Source organism: Equus asinus, chromosome 1 (assembly GCF_041296235.1).
Source record: "Equus asinus isolate D_3611 breed Donkey chromosome 1, EquAss-T2T_v2, whole genome shotgun sequence".
Lineage (NCBI taxonomy): Eukaryota > Metazoa > Chordata > Mammalia > Perissodactyla > Equidae > Equus > Equus asinus.
The window spans coordinates 173,855,079-173,877,269 of NC_091790.1; the positions used below are offsets into that span (position 1 = coordinate 173,855,079).

General features: G+C 36.6%; 1 protein-coding gene across 18 annotated transcripts in view; it reads left to right on the forward strand.

Moving 5' to 3' along the window:
* Positions 1–22,191, forward strand: part of ST7 (suppression of tumorigenicity 7) — a 250,563-nt gene that overhangs the window by 157,132 nt on the left and 71,240 nt on the right. For 10 of the 18 annotated variants that reach the window (XM_044762587.2, XM_070512258.1, XM_070512340.1 and 7 more), the window contains 5 exons: positions 2,848–2,902; positions 3,548–3,663; positions 5,021–5,096; positions 9,186–9,340; positions 11,538–11,635. In XM_044762587.2, coding sequence (XP_044618522.1) covers positions 2,848–2,902; positions 3,548–3,663; positions 5,021–5,096; positions 9,186–9,340; positions 11,538–11,635 — 500 coding nt within the window. Of the gene's footprint in view, positions 1–2,847; positions 2,903–3,547; positions 3,664–5,020; positions 5,097–7,194; positions 7,264–9,185; positions 9,341–11,537; positions 11,636–22,191 lie in introns of all 18 variants that reach the window. The other 8 variants (XM_044762524.2, XM_070512249.1, XM_070512269.1 and 5 more) reach the window with 1 other exon arrangement.

A 22,191-nucleotide genomic window follows, 5' to 3' on the forward strand; every position in this document is an offset into this window, starting at 1 on the left:
TCTTGCACGCGTGCTGAGGTCTGAACGTTTCTGTCAGCAGTTGCAGGCAGAGACTCCACTGTGGGCTGCTGCAGATGGAACTGTAGAAAGCATGTGTGTTGCATCAGGGGCATATTTTTAACTAAACTATTAGTGATGTTAGCAAGCCCTTGCTGGAGTCCCAGTCAATTAATGGAGAAGGGAAAATTCCTTTTGGAGGTAAAATTTTAATTCTGGCTTAAATAAGGAATTTATTCCTCAAAGGCACAAATAAGATAAGAAACTGGACCTGATGTGGAAAAACTTTTACGCTCTGGAGACCTGAGTTTAAATTTTTGACTTAAATCTTTATATTGTAATACATTTGGCATTTACAACCCTTGTCCATATCACGAAACCATCAGGCAGTCTGATATTTATGGGGTGTGTTCTCTAGAATGATTCCAGACTGAGAGAGTTTTTGTAGTAAGATAAGATTATGAGGCACAGCAGCAAAGAAGAAATTAACTTAGCTATGACCTAATTTAAGGTGAAACTTTGCCCTGTATTCATCTTAAAAGAAAACTATGCCTGCCCTGCACCTTTAATTTAAAGGATATAGCTAATGCAGACATTTATATATGTCTTCATTACTTATTTTTTCTCACTGAGAACATTTCACATCTGTTACAATTACTTAGGTCCTCATTTCTAAGTTTCAGTGATAATTGAAGAAACTGAATACAGACCACATTTATGACACTAATGTTAACAATGATTTTTTTTATAAGTTCATTTCTCTAGATAGAAGGCGTGAAAACAGTATTTCAAAATGTTTGCAGCACCCCCTGCTGGCTATATTGTAGCACTTCATAAATAAATATAGCATCTTTAGATACTGCTCAATAATACTTTATACACACCATTTCTCTTTGGAGTTATTTTTATTTAGAAATACTTTCATTAGCATGCAATATAAAATAGAGTTGAAATTTTAAGTGAAGGCAATTTGCTTTATGAATTTTCAATTGATATTTGAATGGTGCTTATCCTTCTAGGCAATATAATAATGTACTTGTTGGAGACAAATTATTTGCTATAACCTTTTTACTAATATTTCAGATGAAATTCAGTGGGGGAGAGGGATCTCCCCTGTTTTATTGTATAATGCCACCATGAGCATCCTTTGTACATAAATCTCTGTGCACATTTATTATATGCTAAACACAAACCTTGCAATATTCATGAAGCTTTAAGAAGAGCACTTTGAATCTTGAAAGATATGCTCTGAGGAAGGGTTGGGGGTGGTGAGGACCTAAGAGTTATAATAGCCGTAAGGACCCCGATCGTGCTTGTTTGTCTCACCACTGTGATTCCGTGATCTGAAGTGCGTTAGTGAACCCTCTAAAGGGCTTTCTATCTGGAAAAAAAGTAATTATTTAAGTGAGGAATAATCCTCTAGTTAGTGCCATATGAAGTGACAGCCATTGAATTTCAGTTTCTCAAGAAAAAAATTCAAAAATGCTGAACTAACTGAGCAAAGATCATTTCCTAAGTGGCAAGTTAAGCTAAGTGACAGAAAATTTAGGGCTACTGTTTATAAAAATGGAGCACGTTTGCAGTGGAATCATGCCCTAATTTAAAGATAAATTTATCTTCTTTAAATAAAAACATATCTTCCTGTTCTATATAGACCCTTCCTTCACTATTTTAACAAAAATTTATGGAGATTGCACACGGTGTTCCCACGATGTTTTATGTTCTTCATTTTCACGCTGTATTGTAATTGATAGTTTACTTGTTTGTTTCCCACACTGGGTGCTCAGTGCTCATTGAATGGATTTAATGGTGGGTGGGTGGAAGGATGGATGTTGAATCTAACAGGACTGAGGGTAGAATCTTAAAGAATCACCCATGGCCTTTAATGGTCTTTTGATTTCTGCAATAATTGCTCTCTTTTGTGTGTATATGTCTTTGAGTGTGTTTTTTGACAGACTACACACACACGGATGTTTTAAGTACTATTAGCTGATTTTATTTTCTAATAAAACATTCATCCAAAGAAATGTAGTATTCTGCATCAGTAGAAAGTCTTAATCATAGGCTATTTGAGAAAAATTGTAGCTTATTAGTCGCACACTTATTATAACACAGTCTTAAAAGCTAATGATTGACTTTTTTAAGTTAAAGTTCTGTGGTTCTAAATTTCTGTGGTCCTTGTGTAACAAAGATGTATAATTTATTAGTACATGCTAACATGGTGTTAACGTGATGATTAATACATGAATTTGCATAAGTAAACAATGTTAAAACAATTTATTTTCGTAACATTTCTCTCTACGATAATGGTACCTTTACTAATTTTATCACTCCTTTATGGCGATGTAAAATAAATCTAGTGAATTATCACAAAATCAATATTAACATAGACCCTAATTAAAAATCTAAGCCTTTTTGCATGTTATACTCTAGAGCTTAAGTTTCATTTGTCATATATGAAGTTATTGTAAGATATATTGCAGAGTAACAGAAAGTAGTTTTACTTCTACCTATATCTGCTGCCTTTAATGTTGGAAGTAAATTCATAGAATCTGTTTAGACCTCTTAAAATGACTGTAGAAGTCATGAACTAGCTGGTTTTGGCATGTACCTTGATTTAACAAATGAGGAAACTGGGGCCCAGAGAGATTAGGTGAAACTTTCCAAAGTTCTGGTGCCTGAGCTACATTTCCTGATTAACCACCCAGAGTTTTTCCACATCGCTTCCCATGTAGAGGATAGAAAATAAAATTATCTTATCAAATGGCCAGGAAGGGTGTTTTGCTGAATTAATTAGCTTGTAATGTGTCTGAACTATGTGTAACATTTTCATATTTTTCTTTATTGCAGAATGCAAAGTATGGCGAAATCCATTAAATTTATTTAGGGGCGCTGAATATAATCGGTAAGCATTTTGACAGCTTGGGAAACAAATGGGTCTAGTTCAGAGAGCAAAGACAGCAGCAAATGTTTTTGCTGGTTCATTTAAGGGTCATTGTAACAGTCTGTTCAGTGCTTCCATTTTTTGATACTCTCCTTAAATGTTTTGATTTTTCTGTTTTATAAGTATTTTAGCATTGGAATTCAGATAATGTACAAAAATGTGTAGTTTTTAGAAATTTTCTATTACAGCTATTCTTTTCATTATATATTATACAATCAAAATATTTTGAAGCTTACATGGAATATGGTTATAAAGATACCACAAATGTTATATTGAAATTTAATTTTGCAGAGTAATTAGGCAAATCAGAATTTTCATGGCTTTTGGGAAATGTCTATTCATAATACTAATTAGGGAGGTTTTCATTAGCTAGTGCTAGTAAAATTTTAGGACAAAAATATAGGGGAAAATGTTGAACTTCTTTCCTGCTGATATACCTCCTAAAGGGAGATGAGAACGATTTTTTTAAAATTTTTTTTATTTATTGGTAAAACTGTTTTAGTACTCAGTTAATGGTTTATAGTTGAACTTCTATGCAGCTTAATATTTTGTAGATCTTGCTTTTCTCTCTCAAAAGTGTCTGACCATTTTATTTCCTCTTTACAGGTACACTTGGGTGACAGGACGAGAGCCTCTGACTTATTATGACATGAATCTCTCTGCCCAGGACCACCAGACATTCTTTACTTGTGACTCGGACCATCTGCGCCCCGCAGATGCAAGTATGAGAAATCCTTCAGATAGTTGCTGAGTGGGAGACCTTCTTGGTTTGTTTTAAGTATCAAGGTTACTACTTTTAGAATATCTGCTCTACGGAAACCTCAATGAATAAAATATTAAATTGAAGATGACTGGTAGAACCCAGAATTCTGATACTTAAGTAAAGGCTTTATCACATTGAAGTATTGATGTAGAAATGAGTCCCCTTATTATAATTTAAAATATCATTTTAAAAAATATACCAAAGTTGGATTTACATATTTTGAAGAAATATGAATCTTATGTGAAGCTAATTAAATGTTTGGTGGAAATAGAGTGAAAGCTCATGTCTCTTTGATTATATTCTAGTTAGAAGTTGGGATTTAGTGAATCTAAATGATTAATAAATATATTGTGGTGATTTATATGCCTGTTTACAGGTTCACTAGCATTGAATGGGGGCATGGCCTTGGCTATTGGAATCCATATTTGTTTTCCATCCTGGAAAAGACTTAGGTTAGCATGCATTTGATACTGCTTGAGTTCCAAATAACCTTACTGATATTTTTTTATGTTCCAAGCTTAAGGAAACTAGATGAAAAAAAATCTTTAAAAAGAATATGTACATATTCCTGAGAAACTAAGTTAGGAGACAGAAATTTGTAAAACAAATTAGATAAGGAGACTGTTACTCTTTTTTAAGAGGTGCACTTTGCCATGGTAGAAAATCCTAGTACAATAAATATTCTAAGCATTGAGCTTCCCACAATATAGTCACAAACTTCTCTGATATATAAAAACTGGGTTTGCAGCAAACTTTGGGAGCAGGTACATGTGTTAACAAAAGCCTCCAGCTTTTTTTCCTGATCCAACTCATAATTCTTCAAATAGTTTTAAAATGTTCTAATATCCAGAGCCTGTAGCAAGTGTTTGGGAAAATGACCAATAGAAATTATGTTGTGTCTAAGTAGAAGGAAGAGATTAGTAGCAATGTCATCTCAAAATGTATAAAATAATGTATGTTCTCTAACAACAAATGTCATTAATGAGCAAAAAGGAATATTAAGTTTCTGTTAGAGTGCCTTCTCTTTTCTTGATTAAGACATCTTAATCAAGGTTAAAAACTATGGATTAGTCTATAATATTTAGATATGTAGTTTCATGAGCACAAGAAAGGTTTGATATCAGTAACTGAAGGACAATGGAATAGCAAATTGGAATGTATTTGTGTGACTTTGGAGATTTGGGCTGACCCTCTTGATAAGTGAAATATTCTCTTGTAGTTCAAGCTGAAAGTTATTAATTTAACTGTTGTCTTGTATTGAGTCTTCCTAATTATGTGTATTGATTATCTTGCTTTCTTCTTTTTTTCTAAAATAGTAATGCAGAAAGCCTGGAGAGAGAGAAACCCCCAGGCTAGGATTTCTGCAGCTCACGAAGCCTTAGAGATAAATGAGTAAGTGGGGAAAATCTTGCTTTTAAAAAGAAAATCTCATCCTTTGCTGAATGTAATCAGTTGTCACTGATGGGATACTCATATTAAACTATTCATTTGAACTTGAGGATTATTTTGGGGGATATTAATTTATAAAAAAAAATTTTTTTATCAAGGACATCTATGTGAAGGTGGTTTTAGTTATTTTAGAGAACAATTCAGTGGCTTTGCTATTTGACCGTAAATTAAATTCTTCAAGGGCTATCTGTGGGATATTGTGAGGACATAAAATAAATAGAGTTCTTTACATATCTAAAACATTTTGACAGGGAAATTTTCCCAGATGTAATGTCAACTGTGCCATCACATTTTCTAGGTAGAACTTCTGCTAGTGGGGAGAACATAATAAAAACGTAAGGTGAAAAAGTTACACTTTAAAAATATTTCAAGATCAACACAGAGATAAGAGGAAATGCCATCCTTAGCGTCGTTAAACATTCTATGAGTTACCAAGGAAGGCTGGGAAATCTGTTCTGGAAATCTCAGAAAATGAGAAAGATTCTTAAAGTTGGAGTCATAAAAGCTCAGGGTTGGCAGAGACCTTAAAGGTGCTTGAATCACCTCGACACTCTCCCTGCCAAGTGGTCATTGTTAAACTATTTTATGATTTTTCTGAAGAAGGTTACAGAATCTTCTTCAGAGGTCTTAGAAGAAAGATTCACTTGAGAGTTGGGAATCCTGCCATTGTAACCTGTTGATCTATTTGATTTCTGGTTCTGTCATGCAACATATTTATTTTCCAGTTTCTTGACATCTACAAATTTGATATGCCTGCCTTCTGTATGTCATCCTTGTTTCTGATAAAAATATCAGGATCAGGGATAGAACCCTGTGACATGATATATAGAAACCACCCTCCAGGTTCATGTCCTCATGAATCATCATCCTTTGGTATTGTTCAACCGATTACTAAGCCACCCAGTTATACTTCAGCATTTTGATCTTAAGAATGCCAGTTGTAGCTATGGATCTTTAATGTATAGTCAATCTATTAGAGTAAATTAAGCTAGCACAACCTGATTGATTTATTTTTGGTGAATTTAAGCTAGCTTCTAGTGTTCACTACTTCCTTTTTAAAATGCTTGGAAACCATCCCTTTAATAATCTATTAGAATATTTTTCCATATCACTGTTCTGTAGTTTGAGAAGTCTGCCTTCTTCCCCTTGGTGTACATTTTTACTACATTTGTCATCTCATCTTCTAGTACCTCTCCATTCTTCGTGATTCCTTAACTATCCACATAGAGCAATTCCATGGCCTGCATACAAGGTCTGTTGGCTTCTTGGGATTGGCCTATCCTGGTACGATAATTCATTTAGAATAGATCAGTAATTTGCTATCTTACATCTTTTTCCCCTATTTAGAGTTTCATTTCTTCTCCCTTTTTCAGTCTGACAATCATTCTCCTTGATGGAGAAGCCAGGAACAAAATAGGTATTAGAGAATTTTGCTTTCTCTTTATTACCTGCTGCTACTAACTTTAAACTTTCCTTGTTTTGATGTTGTGTTGTTTGTCTTTTTTGCTTATTTATTTTTGTGATGGTTTTGGAGAAATAGTGTGGCGATAGGGCCTTAAACAGAATTTAAAAACATGGAATAGATGGTTGTCTTTAGCATTTTGTTTAGTTTTGTCTTTGTTTTCAAGCTTTGGCTAAATTGGAGTTTTAGCTCTCCTGACGTTATTCTTATTAGCTCATGACACTCTCTTATAGTCCTTCATTACATGCCCTCTTATCATCTTTTTTTCCATCTCCTTTAAACTCTGACCTTGTGAGAGATCTCTGTGCAGCCGTATTGGTGACTTAATTGTCACCCCTCTCTTCTTCCCAAGAGGATCGTTTGTGATTGCAGTTACAGTTGGACATTTGGAAGCTGCCCAACCCTCTTAAACCATTTTTCCCTCTGAATCTCATGCCATTGAATCATGCCTCTTTTCTTTGAATTTTTTGAAGTCCACCTTACCCTCTTTGATTACCCTGAACTCCAGAATGACAGTAACTCTCTCTGAATGTTCCTATCAATTTTCATTTCACCAACTATTTTTTTCTTCTTGGTCAGAATTAGGTCCAGAGTTGAAGTTCCCCTAATTGCTTCCTCTACCATCTGGGAGATAAAATTGTTACCAAAGTAAGTCAAGAATCTGTCGGGTGCCCTACTTATAACCAAGTGAGACTTCTTCTAGCAGATATCTGGATGGTTGACACCCCCATCACCACACTTTCTTGCTTCTGTATGTGTATTGTGTTGTGACAAGGATGCATCATCTATATCTTCCATCGAGCTGAGCAGTCTGTTCTGTACTCCCCAACCATTAGCACTTCTATTGCTCTTTCCTTTCTCCTTCACTCACAAGCTCTTAGCATGTTTCTACCCCAGATTCATGAGTTTCCACATAGATGTATGTTTTCTTGGCCGGTAGTGCTACTCTGCCTCTCCTCCTAAGAAAGCTATTTGAAATATAAATAAACAAAGCAAGCAAGCTGGCCCCAACCTGTCTTGAGTTCCCAGCCCACCAGCTATAGTCTTATAGCTAATTCCTCTGATACTATGTCTACCACTCAGTATTATAATCTCGATTTTCACTTCATTACCCTTGACCCATATTTATATGTTGGCATCTGAAGCCTTAAGTATTCCTTCCTGATGCCTATCCCAGTTATTTTCTCCAGTGAACCCCTGGGCAGTTTCAGCATCATTATTGTTCTTCCAAGTCATATCTGCTGCCCTCCATAGTAATTGGTTTTATGATTTTTTTTCTGGGCATTTTTCTCCCTACCTCACCACATTCAGTTGAAAGCCCCATTGATCAATCCTGCCTGAAATTAGAAGGATTGGCTAAAGAATTTAGAAGACCCCTCCTCAAAGCTAAGATTAACTAGTAACCCTAAACGTCACATTAACTGTAAGTTCAGCCTCCTTTTCCTAGCTGGCTGTAGCAGTTTATGAATAGTCTAAGTAGCATTTGGTTTCACTTTCTGTTTATTTTTCTCTCTTGTGGTCTGATGGAGATTCTGATAAGTAGGGAAATGACCACAAGAGAGGCAGCGGAGAAGAAGGAAAGCAAAGGGATCTGTGCAGATTAGGACCTGTGTGGTCTGTTCTCGGCTCACTGTTTCCCTATTACATTCCCTTTCTCTGGCAGTTGGGTTGTTCTTACATGATTTGGAAGGTTTAAATTTTTCAGAGTTCCCCTTATTCATTAGTTAACTGCTTATCCTTCTTGGTTTCCTACCTTAGAGGGTTGTTGAAAGGCTTGAGTGAGACGATATGTGTTAAGTGCCTGGTACAGTGCTTAAGATATACTAAGCAACAAATGGTAGCTATTATTGTTAAAGACATGAGATTTAACTCTTGTTCACTGCTGAGGCTGAATCAAATTTTGAGCTTTTCAGAAATAACACTACCTGCAGGTTCTTCTAGTGTTCTTCTCTGACATAGAGAATCAGTGCTAACTGTAATGAGATGTTGAAGTGCTATTTTTTTCAATGAGTAACTTACTTGATTTAATGAATTTCTCATTCTGAAGAAAATTTTAGATTAAAGAGAATCTGTGTTTAGTAAACAGAAGTAAACTTATATATAGTACCTCTAACTTTGAGTGTTGGAAGTAGATATTTAATAACAGCTATTCTCATTGCCATCATTAGTTGACATCTGTTGAGCATGTACCACATGCTGGCTACTGTACTGAGCACTTTACATGCATCACCTTACTTACCCTTCACAGCAACACTGTGAACAAATAGATTCTATGTTGTTCTCCACCAGGGAGGCAGAGTAATAACTTGCCCAAAATGACACACTAATAAGGGGCAGAGTCCATATGTGAGCCCTATGTGCCTAACACTACGCATTCTACCTCTCAAGCTAAAATACAGACATTTCTTTTGTACCATTATTTTGTGTCAACAACTATGAACAGGGGTGCATGAACCAGTTGGCCACTCTGCATGTTTTGATGTAACTCCTTGCCCTTCTGCATGCACTCCCACAGCTGTTAGGATGTCCTTGGATTTGTAATTGATGGTGGCTATTATTTGAATGAACAGGTGTGCAACTGCTTATATTCTCTTGGCTGAAGAAGAAGCAACAACCATTGCTGAAGCAGAAAAGCTGTTTAAGCAGGCCCTGAAGGCTGGAGATGGCTGTTACCGGCGTTCTCAGCAGCTACAGCATCATGGATCCCAGTATGAAGCCCAACATAGTAAGGTTCCCTTGAGGTTGACGTGTTGGGGGATCAGAACCGTAACATGATTCATCAGAGCAAATTTTTAGGCCAGTTCAAAATGTGATTCTTCTGGATGAAAATAAATATTGGTATTTACTTTTCTTTGCTTTTATTAATTTTTTCCTTTCCATGAGAGCACAGTACATAGTTATGGCTTCCTTACTGTTCACATTAATGTTCAGATTCTCTTTCTTGCCCGCAGAGTTCTAATAGAAATAAATGGTAATAACCTTTAATGGTAACCTTTTTTCTCCCCAGAATTCTTATATATTTCTGTTTATCAGTTGCTTCTCTGCCCCATAACTTTAAGTCCTAATTGGAAACAGGATTTAAATTAGAGTTAGTGTTATCAAAGGTTTTATCTTATGGGTCTTCTACAGCATGGATTGAAATAGGACACTTAAGAATACAACAGTTATTGGTGGTTTTCTCAGTATTAGCTCTTCTTTAGGAAGCATTGGTGTTTGCTTCCAGAGAGAAAGAGCTATGAGTTCCTGATTATTTATCTTTTCTATATTAAACATAATGGCTTCTTTTATTTAAGATAAATGTCTCTTTAAAATGAGACCTTTCACTTCAGTACACTAAACTCAGAGTCAGTGATATTTTGGGAGAATGGTATAAAAACAAGACAACAAAATGGTTTCTGAAATTTCCTGAGCCCCTTGTCAGTTTGTTGGTTGTTTAAGCAGAAATTTAGCAATCCTTGTGGGGAGGGAATGTTTTCATTGTCCAAACAAACTTTGGGTTGTTTCCTTAACTTAAAGTGGAATTTCTCTTACCTCATTTCTCCCTCCTGCATCTTGGAGAGTAGGGGTGTATCTCCTTTATATTTGAGAATATAAAATTAAATTTTAGTATTAAATTTGGATTTGGTGCAGACACTGAGTGCATTAGTGCCTATGACTAAGATACAGCGAGACCTTTGCATTGTAGCCTGTGTATACACAACCCATCAATACACAGGTTTTAATTTTTATTTTGCAGTAAGTGTATATGTTAATCAAGTCTCTAATCACGATCTAAATCTTGGTTTTTAAAAAAAATTATGTATAAAGTGAATTTTGAAGACATATGTAGTAAATATTTTGTGAACTAAATGAGGATTAATACATAAAATTACATAACTTAATAATATAACAAGAAATTTTCTTTATTTCTTTTCTTCTGTAAATTAAATCCTTTCAACTTGCTGCCTAAAGCTATCCAAAAATTATAATCACATCTTTAAAATAATTTGTAGGTACTTGGCAAATTTTCAGCACACATCTTGTTCTCATTGTTTAAAACTTGAAATGTTAGGACTTCAGTCTTAACATCTTTTAATAGTTGCATATTATACATGTATTTAATCTATAACAGGTGTGTCATATTTTTCTAAAGCATGGTAATTTTATTGAGGATTAAGCACATGCGTGTTCTCACTGGTCTGGAAACATATCCAAAAAGACATATAATTAAATAAAAGATTAAGATGAGAAGTTGTTAATGTACTTTTTAAGAGCCATTTTAGTGACTATTATTATAACTATTTAACTTGTCAATGCTTTCTCTAACACTAGGATAGTTTTTCATTTTGTTGCATACTCTATTGTCATATCTGGAATGTGTTATATTGCCATCTAAAATCGACTGCTTTGGGGACCTGGAGATGATTATGATGTCACTAGTGTTAGGGAAAGAATAATATAAAACAGAAGTTCAAGATGAGGCTTCTCCAGACTTAATGTCAAGAAGGAAAAAAAATAGTTCATCAGGATGCAACCTGAGATTCACCTCTTTGCATCTTCACCAAAAGCATGCACACTTGAAGAATGTGGAATTCTTGCTTGTAAACCATGTGCAATGTGGGTATGTTCATTTTCCCAGCACTTTGTGGCAGATGATTTTATTTATCAAGTATTCAACATCCTAACTCAAAAGCATGAATTAGGTAATCAGTCACATGATTTGACCTTTGGAAGTCTAAGTACTTTGACTTTACTGTGTATGGTGTTCTAGTATTAGCAAAGTTGTCAGTGCTCCTGTCAGTAAGGAAAAGCCAAGGAGCAGTCTGTTCTCTCTGAGATTTTCCTTTAAAAGTGTGGCAAATGGGCCTCTGCAATTTTTTCTTGCTGCTCAGCTGAAAGCTCATGTTTTTTAAAATTTTGGTGTTTTATATCTCCCTCTTCAGGACGAGACACCAATGTCTTGGTCTACATCAAAAGAAGGCTAGCAATGTGTGCCAGAAGACTCGGGAGGACCAGGGAAGCAGTGAAAATGATGAGAGATGTGAGTTTTAATTTGTGTTTGGGATCAGTGGCAATGCACCTGACTTAGAGAGGGAGGAGCCCACTGAATGCCATAGCTGGGAGTATCACTGATGGTGTCCCATGGGTGCTGGAGCCAGACTGTCTGGGGTTCATCTCTAGCTCCCAACTTGCTAGATGTGTGATCTTGGACAAATTACTCAACTTCTCTGTGCCGTGTTTCCTCATCTGTAAAATGAGGATAACAATAACAATACAATAATAATAACAATTACCACTTAGGAGTGTTGCAAAGATTAAATGAGATAATACATGCAAAGCTTTTAATAGAGTGGCTGGTATATTAAAGAAATTTCAATAGATGCCATTATTATTAAACTTTTGGGGCTGTAGCCAGAAGCCAAGAATGAGATCAGCCATTTAAGCTGACTGACTTCTTTTTGTAGCTGTTAGGAAGATTTGAATAAACTATGGGTCGAGTTGCTACCCTCAAACTGAATAATATTATGATCTAATCTTATTGTAGTCATTTCGAGCATTTTCCTAGATTCTTGAATCAGGATATTTTATTAGCAGTAGTCTACATAAGAAGAGAGGAAATAGGTGAAAGTTCTAAAACAAAGGAGAACCAAGAGAGATTATTATGTAACTTTAAATCAAAACAGTGGTTTTAAGGGAAAACAGTGGGGGAACTTTTACTTCCACATTTTTTTAAAATAAGAAATGCTTTTTCATAAAGAACTAGCAGTGTAAATTGTATTTATAAGCCATTTTCTTTTTAAAAACCATCTCAGAAAACCTTTGTCAACGTTTCATTCTTCTACTGTCTTTGTGGATTAGCAGACATAGCTAACTGCCTGTTATAAAAATGAAAGAACCAAGGGGCAAGATATAAGTAGCATCTTGTCCAATTCTTGGCTTTTGGGTTTCACAACAGTACTTTGTCAACCTGGTGAGTCTTTTCTCAGTTCGTCTCTGGAACGGCAGTGATTCATGTGAATTCCCAGTTACTCTTTGGAGGTGGGGGCATGCACTCTAGGCCACCCCTGGTTATTTCTGCAAGCTATAGCATAATGTGAAGGCCCCAGTGAGACCCAGGCATGGGTTCTGGCTACTCCATTAAATAGCCCTATAGCCCCCAGACCTGTGGAGAGGAACAAGTGGAAGAAGATCCTGAAATAACTCTGTTTGACTGAAGGTAATAAATGCTCCCAAAGGGGATCTCCTGGGATTAAATTCTTTCGGATGAAGGAAGAATTTAAAGAATGTTTGTTATATAGTGTAAGTGCTAATTTTAAGAAAAGTAAATTTCTGCAGAGACATGAACTTGCTTTCAAGCTTTTTAACTTGCAGAAATTCCATCGTTCGATATAGCAAAGAAACTCTGCCAGTCCCTTTGGCTCTGAATGAGCTGAGAATTTTATGAAGGATGGGATATTTGTATATCTTAACTTGGTCCAGCCACATTCAGCCTTTTACAAGGTGTCTCATATTTATTGCCTCATCTTAACCTTAATTAGCTAGCCGGGACAGGCATGCATGGAGGAGCCGATTTTGGTGATTTTCTTTATAATATGCTTAAGCAACTTCTTAGGAAAAACAAACTCGGGTGATTTTAGTTCCAGTTTTTTCTATCCGTCTCATTCTGATTATCATCATTTTTAGTATACACATATAAAATTTCATATGATTAAAACAAATACCTCTTTACTGTGGTTTGATTTTTGTTTAGCATTGTTTTGTATTAACAATTCCATGTATTGACCTAGACCAAATATAGATCTTGAGGGAAAGTCTGGGATGCAGTGGAATAAATGCTGGGCCGGGAGTCAGAAAACCTGGATGTGAATCTCAGCTTTGCTCTTCACTAGCTTTGTGACTCAGGGCAACTAACCTCCCTTTTGTGAGCTTTTCACTCATCTTCTGTAAATTGGGGATAATGACTCTAACCTAAAAAGGTATTTGAGGGAGTGATGGGGAGAATGGAATGGGAGAGAATGTGAAAACACCAACATATAATAGACATTCTTACAATTTTTTTCCATATTTTTTCTCCATTCTGTAAGTATGCCTTAATTTACTTGACCATTCCCTTGATGGATATCTGGGCGTATTTCTGACTTTTTGTTTTTGAGTGAATGAGTTAGTCAAGCAGTCTTTCTCTCTACATATGTGTATATACACACACACATACACATATATGTTTATATGTGTGTGTGTATCTGTATTTATATGTGTTTGTTTCTTGGGTTACTTTTCTAAAAAAAATCTGTCATCTCATTAGAATACTGATACATGTTGCCTTTTGACTGGGTTTATAGAGCATCCAGTAGATGCGGGCCCTACTGTTATAATAGTCCTATCCGGACACTGTCAGACATGGTGGAAATGGGTTTTGAAGAGAAGTATTCAAAGGGCTTTTTCCTTCAGAACCTCCTGGCACCCCAAGTGGAGAAGGTGAGGTTGAGGACCCCTCTCTCTGTTAAAGCTGCAGCTGGTCTCAGCCTTGCAGGAGACAGTTGTTGCTCGGGCCTGACTCCTCTCAGGTCATGGGTCATGCATAAACGGGGACTTCTATTATAGGTTTGCTCCTTTAACAACATGCACATAAACCATCCTGCTGGAAAACTTCCTGTGATAAAACAACACACTAGATTCCAGGAAGTCTGCTGATAAAACGTTTAGGCAGGAGGACCTAATTTTTCATTAAGACACAGCCATCCTCTTGCTATATGCATTAGGTGAATCTTTCCTGGAGCAGATTTTAAAGTGGAAATAGAAATGCTGGAGGCAGAATGCCTTCCATGTAGAAGGTAGACTCTTCAAAAAATTTCTCTGGAAACCCCTTAAGGAAGGGAAAAACTGTTAATTGGTGAGATATCCTGAAAGAGAATGAAGGAAAATTCCGGAAAGGCCAGCTGTAGATGATTATGGGTCTAATAAAATATTGATACTGTAAGTGAAATGTTGATGAGATAAGAACACATCAGCTCCTTAAATGTCAAGATTCATGGCTTCTCATTTTTTAAAGCAACACCTTCACTATTTTGAATTCCCAGAATGTTTTCCCAAAAACTCACTTTAGTTAGCTTCCTTTTGCAATCAAGAATATGGAAGCATCTTACTGAAGAAGTGTTTTGGCAGTGGGTAGAGCAAAGAGAACATTCTGGTTTTTGAACTTTACTGTAAGGTATTATTTATTATTCATATTAAAAGGATTGCATTTTCTGCTTTCTTAAATTTAAAGAAAAGTCTTTTTGCTTGTTCTCAGTTTTGGTAATTTTGCCTCTAACATTTGATACATAATTTCTTTTTTTTTTTTTAAGTATTTTGAGATTTTTTTTTTTTAAAAGATTGGCATCTGAGCTAACATCTGTTGCTAATTTTTTTTTTTTTCCTTCTTCTTCTCCCCAAAGCCCCCCAGTTTATAGTTGTATATTCTAGTTGTGAGTGCCTCTGGCTGTGCTATGTGGGACACCACCTCAGCATGGCCTTATGAGTGGTGCCATGTCTGTACCCGGGATCCGAACCAGAGAAACTCTCGGCTGCTGAAGCAGAGTGCACGAACTTAACTACTCGGCCACAGGGCCGGCCCCGTCATTTTCTTTTTAACTTTTACCATTTAGCTAGCTAGCCTCAAGTTTTTCCTCTATCTTTCGCTGGCCCTATTTGAGTAGATTTGGAATAGAATTCATAAGGCTGACTGTTTGATCTGGCCCCTTAGCCATATTGGGTCAGAACTGGTATAGGTAACTGAGATGGATGGGATTGTTTGCCCATAAAAGAACCCAAAAGCTCCTCTTGCCTCAGGTCACTTGGTCTAGAGCAGGGTTTCTCAATCGTGGCACTATTGACAATTTGGGCTATGTGATTCTTTGTTGTGGGAGGCTGTATTATGCATTGTGGGATGTTTAGCAGTATCCCTGGACTTTACTCACTAGATGCCAGTAGCAACCTGTCCCTTTGTTGCTCCTCAGTGTGACAACAAAAAATGTCTCTAGACATTGCTAAATGTCCCCTTGGGGGCAAAATTGTTCCGCGTTAAGAACCACTGGTCTAGAGAATCCTGAGGTGAGTAGATCTGTTTCAGGGCAGATATTGGGTTTTTATTCACTTTACTTGTTAGAAATCTGAACTCCCCCTCTTGTGGGCACAAGCCTCTAAAGCATCCCTAGAGTTAATCAGTTCCTACTAGAACCCTTGATGGGGAACTGGCTGGTTTAGGGGGTGGTTTGTCTTAGATGAGGTTCCCTGAAGAGGCATCCCAGAGCTTGAAGAGTAAATGAACTTGAAGGTGTTGGTGGGGTCCTGGTTGGAGGGATGGGAAAGAGAGAGAGGAGAATGTGAAGGCTTGGTGTGGGCTAGTGATCTTCCTTGCTCCTTATGCGTGCTTCCAGATCATTGTCTACCTCTCTTCCCTAAAATCTGTAGCTCCTTTGAGAATTGACTATAGGCTCTCAGACTTCATCACCTGTTTCCCCTCCTTTTTGTAGTTTTCTGCAGACTTCTGAGTCATTCTGCCTCATTCTTGTTTCGCTTGCTCTTTCTCTGCAGCACTACCTCTTTCAATATCCTGGCCTCTCATTTGACACAGCTCATCACAACCTTCTTGAAACATTTTATTTACTTGATTTTAGGTAACTGTTATCTCTTAGTTCTCCTAAAATCTCACAGTCTCCCTCCTGGATTCTGCTCATCTTCCTGACTTCCAAAATTTGCAGTGGCTCCTGGCCAGTCCTAATTCTTCTTTTCTGTCTCCATCTACAACCCTGGATGACCACACTCAGACTCAGAGTTTTAAATCCATCTAATGGCTGACATACATTTCTATAGTGTTTACTGTGTTCTAGGCATTATTTTAAGTGCTTTACAAATATAAACTCAGTTAATTCTCATAACAACCCTCTACATAGGTGCTTGTTCAAGGTTACACAACCAGTGATGAATATTTCTGAGTGTGGTCTACCAGTCATCTGCATCAGAAGTGCCCAGGGTGCTAGTTGAGTACCTACCTCATAGGGTTGGTATAGGGATTAAATGGAATAAACTATTCAAAGCACTTGGCACAGGACTTTATGAATAATAAGTGCTCAGTTAGTGTTACTGTTCTTATCATTATTGTCCAAGATACATTGTTAACTGAAAAGGATAGATGCAGATATTAGGTATAGTTTGATTCCATTTTTTCAATTAAAAATAGATGCTGATATCAACCAAGGGTTCTCAAACTTTTTGGTCTCAGAACCCCTTTAAGATTGTTAAGCACCCCAAACTTTTGTTTGCGTGGGTTTATCTATTGTTGTTTACCATTTTTGAAACTAAAACTGAGAAATTTTTGAAATATTTATTTATTCATTTTAAAATAAGAATTGCAAATATATTACATGTTAACACAAATAACATTTTTATGAAAAATAACTATATTTTTCAAATGGAAAAATTTGTGAGAAGAGTGACATTGTCTTTTGACTTTTGCACATCTCTTTAGTGTACAGCTGAGTAGGAGCCGATTGGAGACTGATATCTGCTTCTGCATTTCGTCTGTTGTGATATCACTCAGCATGTGGCCTGTGGCAACGCCCCTGTGTGTACTCACAAGAGAGTGCGAGTGAAAAGTCAAAAAACATATTATTGTTATGAAAATAGTTTTAACCCGAGGACCCTCTGAAAAGGTGTCAGGGACCCCCAGGGCTTCCTTGAGAGCCTCTTACATAAGCATAAGAAAAAACCTTGAAATAGAAAGTTGTTAGCAGTAAAATTATAACTTTCTACTTTTTGAATTTATCTAATGTTAAATTATTATAAGCGTGTTATTCTTATTCTTTATAATGATAAAAATAAAATTTAAAAATAAATACTGAAACTACTTTTAAAAAAGCAAAATCATGAATGCAAAAGGGTGGAAAATGGGGTAGACACAGGGAAATGTGGATATCAAGGAAAAAATCCACCCACCTAAAATTTTAGCTTAAAACCAACCTGTGACTTATTACCAAGTGTATTCATTTCCTGGGGCTGCCGTAACAAAGTACCAGAAACTGGATGGTTTAAAAAAGGGGAATATATTCTCTCAGAGTTCTGGAGGTCAGAAGTCTGAAATCAACTTCAAATCAACTGATTTGATTTCAGAGGGAATGGGCAGGGCCATACCCCCTGTGAAGGCTCTGGAAAAGAATCTTTTCTTGCTGGTAGTCCTTGGCATTCCTTGACTTGTATGCACATCACTTCAGTCTCCCCCTCTGTCTTCACATGGCGTTCTCCTTGAGTATCCATGTCTCTGTGTCCAAATTTCCATCTTCTCATAAGAACACCATTCATATTGGATTTAGAATTGGATTTATGACCTCATCTTAACTTGATTACGTCTGCAAAAACCCTGTTTCCCAATAAAGTCACATTCCCAGGTACAGAGGGTTAGGACTTCAACATATCTTTTTGGGGGACACAGTTCAACCTGCAATATCGGGTCATATATAAAAGCAAATATAGATACTCTGTATTTAATTTCATTCTTTCTAAATGTCACTAACTATATCAGGTCAGCTGAAGACATGTTTTATATACCTTTGGTCATGATAAACCTATTCTCAGCCTAGGGAGTAAAGATTATAACTGCTAACCATCCTTCTTGTGTTCTTAGTCATGACTCTTTATAAAAAATAATCAGAGGAAGCTATAGTTACCTCATCCCTGGGCTTGTATCCTTCCTGCATTTTCAGCATCTTCTCTAGGATTCCCAGTTGAGAACTGGAGGGTTTTCAGTTTTTATTGTCAAGTTACATAATGAGTATTACTATGAGCCAGACAGTCTGCTAAGAAGTTTACATATACCAACTCATTTCATTCACACACAACATGGGTGTCCTATTAAAGTACAAAAATAATTTGTAGTCATTGTAACAAGTCAAAGAATAAGAAAGTTATGTCTACAGTGCCATCTCACTGAGGTTGCCAACACTCCGAGTTCCATGTATGTCTTTCCACCCTCTTCTCTTTGCTCCTACAAATACAAACCTGATCATGTGAGGATTTTGAGCAAAGTTGATTTGTATCTTAACTAAGTTTCCATGCAAGAATTAAGGCTTCATGGGGATGCTCAATTTCTGAGCGTCTTCTGTGGGGGCTCCCTCACTAAAGAAAATGTACAAGTTTTGAGGTAATGTAATGCCATTTTCCTTGAATTCTTTTTTCACAATTATTTTATTCTTATTCCTAATTTTTATCTCAAATCACTTATTTGTGTGATCCCTTCAGTATAGAGAGATTAGGGCTAAATGAAGAGAGAGAGAGAGTTTTTTGAGCTGGATTTTAAAAGCGTACAAAAGTATAATTGAAGTGCACTGGATTTGAGCTTCTTGAGTGCAGGTATGATGTTTGGTTTTCTTTTGTGTCCTTTCCAGCACACTGAACAGTAGTACCTTATAGACAGACACAGTCAATAAAATATTTGAAAAGGTGAATCAGAGCTGTGGCATACTAATTCCCAGATAGCACTTTGCATTTGTGACCTTTGATGCCCAGCTTCTTGTTGACTATGATGTCTCTATGTTACTGGTTTACTACTACTGATTTTCTACCTTCGTTAGAAATGATAACATTTATTTTTTAATTAATGTAAATTAAAATAAGTTCTATTGAGAAAATTATTGTAGATGTTCATTATGTATCCGTTTTAGGTCATTAGAGGTATCCTAGGATGTGAACAATTGACCTTTGGGCAGTAGTTTAATAGTGTTAATAGTAAGAGGATGCCCTTTAGGTGATTTGTGAAGAGAAGCACCTCTAATGAAGGCATTCTTTAGGAAATAGACACCTCTGGGACTAATCAAGGCCTTTGGAGCATTAAGGACTGTTGATTTGCATTTTTGCCTACTTATGTTTATGAGGAGAAATCTTCATGAAATCAGTGATTTGTAAAAGAGAGCTAGTTGCTCTTCCCAAATTGTTTTTAAAATTTATTTTAGGGAATATTCTGCAGGGGAAATTTTGTTCTTATTGCACAGGTAAAAAGATCTTTTTAGGAGGAAAATAAATGACTATTTTGGAGGGTAATTTCTATTCCTTTTTTTCTCTTTTTCCTCCTTTTCTTAATCTTCTAGTTTTGTTCCTTTCTTCTCTCTGCCTTTCCATTCCACAAGTCACATTATTTCCCACTTATCAACATTTACTTATTTTTCTTAAAATTGTCATGGATTATTATGGATAACTTGGTTGATGGTTTAATTTAGAAGATGTTAAATTGATTGTTGAAGGAAGTAAAGTACCATTATGGGGGATGGAAGGGTAGTATTTTAATACAGTCAGGCAACCAAGTGTCACTTGAATACAGTTGCTTTCAAGCTTTAGGATAACCAGATGTATCATTGAACTAAAGACAAAATATACAGTGAAATATGTTAATTCATAGTAAGTGTTCTTGAAGTGATTGTTGGCATGTTTCCAGATTCTGTTTTTGCTATACTTAGAAATAAAGAAAAAAATGAATCCTAAAAGCAAATGCAATAAAAATAATAACTCACTCATCTTTAAAATTCGACTTTATATGAATCCTTGCTTTTTTTTTAAATCATGATTTGCCTGATGTGTTGTTTAAGTTGACTGACTTAGTAAATTATTGGCAATTAGTGACTTATGTAGAAAGGAAAAGCTTAATTAATAAGAGCAAATAATGGATTTATTAATTATTGATTTAACTTATTGCATCAGTAGTAATGAAGCACAGTTTTATCAGCATTGTACTCTGTATTCATTATATAAAGTGAAGAGCAGGTATTAAATAATCTCTGATGTGGATGAGAGTTTTAGCTAGAAATAGCGTTGCTTTATTTACCATTAGGTATTGTCACGTACATGAAAGTCTTATGTGTGGCATAGTAAATACACGACTGATAACCTGAACTGTCACTATCAGGATTTTCGTACGTGGACCCACATTTTTCAATGTGGTGAGTGGTATCCACTGATGAACAGAGCCTTCAGTGTATGGGCTGGACCATGAGCAGTTCCAGACAGATGCCTGTCGTTTGGGAGATTGGCTTAGCTTCCCTCCTCCAAACTCCTGTTCTTGACTTCCTTTCCCAGGCATGCTGTGGAAAAATGATAAAGTAGAGCAGGATAAGGAGGATTAGGAAAGCCAGTGGGCAGAGTGTGGAGGCCATGGAAGTCACAATTTTGATAGGATGATCAGGTACATGTGATGTAGAAGGTGACATTTTACCAAAGGCCTTGAAGCAGGTGTGTGCGTGGTGTGCTCAAGTAATAGCAAAAGAGTCCCGGGTGGATGGAACAGAGTAATCCCAGGGGGGTGAAGGGGAAGCGAGGGTTGTTGGTACAGATCACTCAGGGTTTGTGGACCATAGTAAGGGCTTCAGCTTTTACCCTGGGTGAAATGTGGAGCCTTGAAAGGCTTTGGGCAGAGGAGTGACATGTCCAGTCTTAATTTTTACAGGCTGCTGTGTGGCAAGGGAGAAGAAAGGAGGTCAAGCAAAATTCTTTTATATTAATCTTGGTGAAAGACACTAGTGGCTCAGGCCAGAGTGGTAGCAGAGGAGGTGGTGAGAAGAGGTCAGATTCTAGATATATTTTGAAAGTGGGACCAAGAGAATTTGCTAATCAACCAATGTACAGTGTGAAAAAAAGGGAGAAGTCAAGGATGGTTCTAAGGATTTTTTTTTTTTTTGAGGAAGATTAGCGCTGAGCTCACTACTGCCAATCCTCCTCTTTTTTGCTGAGGAAGGCTGGCCCTGAGCTAACATCCATGCCCATCTTGCTCTACTTGATACGTGAGATGCCTACCACAGCATGGCTTTTGCCAAACAGTGCCATGTCTGGGATCCGAACCCACGAACCCTGGGCTGCCGAGAAGCAGAACGTGTGAACTTAACCGCTGTGCCCCCAGGCTGGCCCCAGGATTATTTTTTTTATTGAATTCATAATAGTTTACAACATTGTGAGATTTCAGTTGTACGTTATTACTTGTCCGTCACCATATAAGTGCTTCCCTGCACTGCCTGTTCCCACCCCCGGCCCCCTTCCCCTGGTAACCACTGAACTGTTCTCTTTGTTCTAAGGATTTTGCCTTGGAAGGAGAGGAGTTCCTATCAGCTAAGATGTGGAAACCTGCATGTGGAACAGGTTTTTTGGGAAAGGTTAGGAGTTCAGTTTTGAACATGCTATATTTGAGAGAGCAGATAATCATTTTTATCGTAAATAGTGGCTTTCTTGATTGTTTTGTGGGCCATAACAAATTTTTGCTTTGTTGAGGTGAGGAAACCATTAATTAGAGGAAAAATAATGGGACTTCTGGGTTTGATGGAGTCGCTTTTAAAATGTAGATGGTGAGGAACTCCCATTATAGGACAACTCATTTTTAAAATCCTGTGAAGATAGAACCTAATTGATTTCAGAGAAACCAAGACCATAACAGTCTTGCAAAATATATAATGCAGTGGCTTGTATGTGTTTAATTTGCATGTCTATAGATTTTTCTCTTTTTCTTACCAGTTTTACTCAACATTACTTTTCAGGCTGTTCAGTTTTGCTCTGTGTACCTCTAGTATGTAGTTTGCAGTTTCTAAC